At 43.7% G+C, this 7,081-nt stretch overlaps 1 protein-coding gene across 8 annotated transcripts in view; it reads right to left on the bottom strand.

Moving 5' to 3' along the window:
* Positions 1–724: 724 nt before the first annotated feature.
* RNF4 (ring finger protein 4) overlaps positions 725–7,081 on the bottom strand; it is a 25,649-nt gene continuing 19,292 nt past the window's right edge. For 2 of the 8 annotated variants that reach the window (XR_003095775.1, XM_025212585.1), the window contains 3 exons: positions 5,205–5,253; positions 3,533–3,587; positions 2,063–2,199 (listed from right to left, as the gene is read on the bottom strand). Coding sequence is in view for 7 of the 8 variants with exons in the window: in XM_025212585.1 (XP_025068370.1) it covers positions 3,582–3,587; positions 5,205–5,253 (55 nt within the window). In the remaining variant the exon portion in view is untranslated. The other 6 variants (XM_025212583.1, XM_025212582.1, XM_006030898.3 and 3 more) reach the window with 5 other exon arrangements.

Genomic DNA, 7,081 nt, shown 5'->3' with positions numbered 1-7,081 from the left:
AAGTCTTCATTTAGCTGTTGTTTTACATCATTCAGTGGACAGGCAAGCAACTACAGGAGATTTATATCCTTCAATATATACAGGGAACTGTCAGCTACATGGTCTGGAGTGCAGCAGGCTTTCCTAGGTAACAATACCAAATCCCTGATATACAAGGACCAGAACACAGGAGGTCCAGTAGCCTTTATGGAATAAGGGCCATTCACATACTAACATATCTGGGCAATATTCCACCAAAAAAAATTTTTTTTAGTCTTGTGTCACCATAGCTTTTATCTAAGTTTAAATGTCTCACTAGAGAACATGCTGCTTTAAAGCAGAACTCCACCAAACCCCTAGTGAGGAAGTTGTGGTAATCAAATACACCTTGCAAATCTGCTTTAGAAGTCCTTCTCTGAGCCAGAGGAAAACCTGTTAGAATATTTTTCTACCAGCTTTCAAAGTGGCCACCAGTTTATTTTTAATCACGCTTAACATGTTAAGTTCCAACCTTAAAGATGCCTCATCAGCTAGTATTTGTCCGTTCTATTGTATGTGGATCAAAATATTGGTCCAAAGAGCAAATCGTATGGTAAATATCTCACTTACAGGTTATTGCAATTAAATGCATCTGTTCAGCTGGGGCACCACATCTGCTTGTAGATTTGTGCTGGGATAATGTTAGATTCTGTACTTGGAAATCAATCCTGAAAATTAATAGCAAATGGGCCAATACCCACTTCTGTGCATTTTTACCTTGTTTTTAATATACAACCTTTTTACAGAGCATATACCTGAAAAGATATTTACTAAAGAAAGAGAGAGGAATATACATATTATTGCACATTTTCATCTTAAGAACAAAGAGTAAATAATTTGGCTTTACTCTTTTTTCAAAGCTTCCACCCCAATATCATTAATACCAAGCCACCACTTAAAGCTGGAACTGTATAAACTTATGGTTAAACCTATCACTTAACTGTTAATGCTGCATACATGCCTAAAACCTGTCAGATGTCAAGATAGCAGCTGAACAGAAAAGTTTAGTGAACATGCTGACCTTTAAAAACTACACTGATTACACTTTACTGAGGACCGCACTATGTCTGAGTAGTTTGGTATTTAGCTGATAAAAAAAGAACACGTGACTTGCTTCTTATTCTTCACCAATATGCTCATGGTGGGGCATTTCAATAAACTATTTATTATTAGAAGGAGCCACAAAACAGTACTAAAGAGATCATATCATCACATTTAGGAAATACTAGTGTTGTCATTTAAACAAATGGATTCTTTAGCAGTTCCAATATGCCGGAAACAAAACACTTTCACATTACAAGTATTGTAATTTGGCTATGTATTCTAGACCTCATGTTGCTCATAAACACATGTTTGCAAGTTCAAGCGTTCTGGTTACAGAAAAAATGATTTGCTGGCTAAAAGCAGGTTAATTTATTGCATTGCAAGGGCTGTCAATTTAATATTGCTTTAAGTTATCAAGTGTCCAGTTGTTACAGAACCCTTATTCTATTTGGACAAACTGCACTGCAGTTAAGCCACATGCCTTAGCAGCAGGCTATTTATTCAGTAACTTGCTACCAGCCACCTGCATCTTGGTAAGATTCAACTGAAAACTCTGAAAAAGCTAAAGGTCTGTTCATACTGCAGACAAGATAATGGTTATACTTTGGGTGGAGGGGAGGGGATAAAGAAGTAATTTTTAAAAAGCGTAAGAAATATCAAAACAGAACTGTTGTGTACAAGCATTTCAGAAGCAGCAGCAGAAAACAGATTAAACTGCTTCACTTCTAATACATACCGACTGGTCTGTTTGCAGACCCTCAAAAACTTAACACTATAACAAGTGACAAAACAAGAAGCAACTTCTGACAGTAGGATTGGACCATAGAAAAAAGCTGTTTAGATATATACAAGTTATTCTTCAAAAATCAGTTTTATTACATTGGGACATGTATACAACCTGCTTTTTCTTTAATGTTCAGGATACTGGAAAGGCTTGACATTATCCCCCAAATCCAGTTGAGGCTGTCCTGAGAAGAATTTAAGTGCTCATACATAAATTGGATGATACTGTCTGTGACTGAGTTTTTTCCTACAAGTTGGGCAAGAGTTAGCATTTCTAAGGGAGTCACGGAGGCACTGACTGCAGAAAACATGACCACATTTGGTTGCCACGATAAGTCGTCCACTCTGTATAATCTAGAAGGAAAAAAAAATGAATTGGAAGCATACAAGACTTGGAACTTGGTTTTACAGAAGAATCACATTACAAACTTCACATGAAAGCAAGTAGTGGCCAATGTATGCCAGCTACAATACTGTTCAGTGATTTTAAATCTGTACATTTAGACCAGGGGTCAGCAACCCTCAGCACTTGTGCCGAGCATGGCATGTGAGGCCATTTGGCTTGGCATGCCACTGCCAGCCTAGGCTCTAGGCAGCTGCTGCCAGCCACGAAGCCTGGGCTGCTCCTGACAGACAGCTGGGCAGCTGCAAGCAGCCTGGGCTCCGTGGTTGGCAGCAGCTACCTAGAGCCTGGGTCAGTTGCAGCCAGGAGGCTGCAAACATCTGCTCCGGGCTCTGGCATCAGCTCTAGTGGCGGGTGCGCGTGCGCCTCGGAGCAGACGGTGTGGGAGGGGCCTGAGGCAGTGCAACCCTGGCCTCTTCCCCACTGCCGGCACATTGCTGATGACTGGGCTCCAGAGCCCGGCGCAGCTGTTTGTAGCCAGCTTGGGGCATCTGCAGCAGGCAGTGGGCAGGCTGCAAACAGCTGCGAAGGGCTCCACAGCCTCAGCACTGGCTCCATGCTGGCGGTGACTGCGCGGGCACCTCAGAGCAGACAGCAGGAGAGCTGTGCTGCCTCAGGCCCTATCCCCACCATCCGCTACAAGGAGCGTGTGCATCTGTTGGTATGGAGCTGATGCGGGAGCCCGGAGCAACTGTTTGCAGCCTTCTGGCTGCAGCCGGCCCAGGCTCTGGTAGCTGCTGCCAACCACGGAGCCCAGGCTGCTTGCAGCTAAGCCCGCCTGACTCCCGCCTGTTCCGAGCCCAGCCCCCCACCAGGATGGGCCTGGCACTGCCCCTTGCCAGGAGCACTGCACCTTTTGAGGGCTTAGCTGTGCATGGGTGGGTGGGTAGTTGAGCTGATGGTCAGGATCTGGGCTGGGGCCCTGACCAGCTGCAGTGCAGCCCAGGGGCTGGCTCCCCAGGGAAGCACAGGGGCTCTGGTGGGACCAGGGCATTGTTGGGTTGGACTCTGTCCAGCGGCCCAGGACCCTGGCTCCATGCGCCTGCACATCTGGTTCTGTATGTTTGTCTGCCTCTGTCTGGTTTTGTGAGTCTGTGTGCCCACGCATCTGGTTCTGTATGTGTCTGTCTGTCTGTCTGTCTGCTCCGAGTGCATTCTGGTTCTCTGTGTGCGTGTGCCTGATTTTCTTTCTGCTCTCCTTTTTCTCTCTCTCTCATTGCAACGTGCTCAACCAAAAAGGAATATACAACAAAGGCAACATTTATGATTATTAAATATACTAACATGCACTGTGTCCTGGCATGAAAAGGACTCGCATCAGGGAGCTGGGGCCTTATCTCTGTAAGAAGACAGAGCAGCAAGAGTAAAGGCTGCCCTTTAATTGAGAGTTTAAAAGCCCACGTGTGGGCTGAGACAAGAAATTGGATGGGAGAAGGGGCTCCTGGAACCATAAGCCCTGTACCAAAGCTAGAGGGGGCAGAAAAGCTTTCCCAGGAGCAAGGGAAGGTGCTTGCTGGGGAAGGGCAGAGACTCAGCAGCTTGTATGCAACAGGAAACAGAGTTCTCCAGAGGCCCAACACTGCAGGCATTTATACATGTGCCCAACGCCTGGTCCGATGTGCATCTGAGCTGACTATTAATAAGCACGCTCCAGCAGCCTCTACATCACATGTCTTCAGTTTCCCCATGCTTCAGAATGACGTGGGGGGTGGGGGGCGGTTAATTAAAGCTCTAACAAGCTTTAAAGCTCCCTGCCACCATTTTGAAGTGTGGGACGCTAAATACACAAGATGCTGCATGTGCTTATTAAGAGCCTCCTGAGCTGTTCTAATTAAAGCACCTCCCTACCCTGGAGCACATGTAAAGATGCCCCAAGCATTCAGGTGTCCCATTCCAAGGGGCTCACTCTCTCCTATGGTGTTTGTTTAACAAAAAAGTCTCCTCATTCCAAGTAAAGTGGTAGCTTTACTGCTTTTGACATACTGTTTACCCAGTGAGGGAAGGCTTTTTGTTGTTGTTGTTGTTGTTAAAGCATGTTACTTCCATGCTGAAGTTAACTGGTGAACTGGGAGTGGCTGTAAGACAGGGGTGGGCAAAATGCAGCCCATGGGCTAGATGCGGCCCGCCAGGCCATTCTATCCGGCCCACGAGGCCCCTAAAAATTTATAAAACAAATATTTATTTGCCCCTGGCTGCCTGTCATACAGCCCTTGATGGCTTGCCAAAACTCAGTAAACAGCCCTCTACCCAAAATAATTGCCAGCCCCTGCTGTAGGAGGTGACTGCAGAGGCCACCATATGGTACCAGCAGGGCATGCCAAGGCTTAAGATCTGCTAGGGCAGGACATAAGCCAGAGATGGTCTGGGTCTGAGGGGGCCAAGGGCCCAAGAGGGGTGAAATACAGGGCCAAGGGTCCAGAATCTGAAGTGGGCTGGAGCTCATAACCTGGGACCTGGTGCCGTGGGTCTAAGCTAAAAGGAGAATAGCTAGAAAAAGTGGGTGGAAGACAGGAAGGTCGGGACCCCAGCAAAGGCTGGGAGGCCTGAGCAGGCCAGACTGTATATTGAGGCAAAGTGCCTCCTAAGACTGATAACATCTGCAAGGCATGGCCATGACTATGGGGGCAGGAGGTCATGATTATTGGCCCTAATGTTCAACTGAGGTTCTCTCACCCCACAGAATTTGGGGGCAGAGTAGCTCAAAAGATCACACCCCAACAAAAGACACTTAACTACCTGGTCTCTGGTGGCAGCCTCCCTTATTAAAAACCCTAAAGATCAAGTCATGGCAGGCAAGAGGCAGGAGGCAGAAAGAGGGAACAAGGAAGCACAAGCAGGCTGGTCTGACTACTAGGGCATCAGATACCAAGCAGGTTGCCTGAGCCTGTTATAGACACAGTTTAACACAGTTCAATGTTTTCCACTACAGAAACACTATCAGATATAAAAGTCTTACCTCTGAATAGCCATCCATACAAATTGGACAACTAATGTTACCTGAAGGCCTTAAAAAAAAAAAAAAAAAGAAAGAAAGAAAAAGAAAGGGGGAGGGGAGAAGATTAGTTCTATTACACAATAAAAATTATAGACAATCTTATCTGGTAATTTTTATCTTGGTCCTAGTGATTACTTCAGGCAAGAATTGCTTCTTTTCCTCAGACTCACAAAAGCAGGCTTTGTCTAAATTTATTATGTTGAACAAAGCCTCTCATGATCCTACAACAACCTCAAATTGCAACATTTAACAATTGGTTAGGATTTCCACCACCTCACAAGCAAGCAGGCCTTTGGCTTTCATTCATCTTTTTTGTTTACTGTAGCTTAAGGCATTGTACAGGGCACAAGGACCCTAGAGAAGACCCACTTGTCTTCAGATGATTACAGAAACCTTGGTTCGAAGAAAAGCTAGCTGGTCTTGGCAGAAGTTGATTTAACAGTTCAGCTCACTCTGCAATCTCATTTTAGAATAGATAACAAACATTTCAAAATGCTAGTTTAACAGCACTCCAAACTCACAGAAAAGTAAACCAAAAATGAGCACCTTCCATCACGAGCTTTTCAAATATATATATTTTATTAAATATTTGACTACTTCAGTGTAATAAGCTACTCTTATGTAAAAGCACGAGTAGCTTATTAGAACCACATTTTTAAATTAACCCACGTGCCCCCCCACAAAACAACCAACGACAGCGGAAGAGGTAGTTCATTTAGTATCAGATAAATAGGTTTGGCAGGATTCAATTTTAATCAATTATTAACTATTTCACCTCACACTGAGACCAACAGAAAAATATTTCCATCAGTAATAACTGAAATTTATAGAAAGGGGACCATAACAAGAAACCCCTATTCCTGTTCCTGGACAGTGGAGAAAGAAACAGAGGGACAGAGGGTGGAGTTAGAGAGGAAAACAATGGGCACCCTAATGACTCATCAGTTAACTGCTTGTTCACAGGTATAGGGAGCTGGCTGGAAGGAAATAGCAGGATACTTAAATGCCTGTCCAAATGCAGGGGGGACAGTCGAGACTCCAGGCAGGTGGCAGGTGACAGCGGGGTTCTGCCCAGCTAAATGCAGGGGGCAGAGGGTGGCCACCACCTCTCCTTGTGTTCCCAAAGCTCTGGGAATGCTGCTGCTTGCCTCTTCTGGTCCCTGCCCACCAGACTCTTTTCTGATAAATTAACAGAATGATTTAAAGCAGGTATGATTTATTGATTTACAGATATTTACTTTTTATATTTTGACATGATTTTATAAAGCTTTTAACAGTATATTATCATTACAATCCCCAAAGCTTAAAATTGATAAAAATCAAAATAAATGCTTAAGAAGATTGATTTTAGCTGTCAAAATTATTAATTTTTATACTTTAAATTCTGCCAAGCCTACAGATAAATCTTGTTTGCCTTGTAGTTTAACCTATTCTACAGATCAACTTCTCTACCTGAAGAACATACCTATGTCTTAATTTTACAATCCTGCATTTTATTTTAATAGAATTAAACCTTTATACCTGTAGCTACACGTTTGATTATTGTACTAACATCAACATATGAAAATTAAATTTAGACTCCAATTGTGTAAAATGCCACTCACTTGTATACAATAGAAATTGTTACACTAAGTGACCAAAACATACAGGGAAAACAAGTGCCAACATTTTCTGTGTCTCTGGTTATTTAATGCATGAAGACAATGTTGTTTCTTTATACTGCTAGTTTACATCACACAGACACTTTATGCAGAATAAGCCTCAACAGTAAGGGCCAGCACTAGTAAGGTACAAGTAAATTAAGAGACACCTGTGCTTAAGAAGTAGGTTTCATATAT

This window comes from Alligator sinensis, unplaced genomic scaffold (assembly GCF_000455745.1).
Source record: "Alligator sinensis unplaced genomic scaffold, ASM45574v1 scaffold1051_1, whole genome shotgun sequence".
In the NCBI taxonomy this organism is placed as follows: domain Eukaryota; kingdom Metazoa; phylum Chordata; order Crocodylia; family Alligatoridae; genus Alligator; species Alligator sinensis.
Note: the sequence above shows the minus strand (reverse complement) of the source record. Positions and strands in the feature narration are given on the sequence as shown.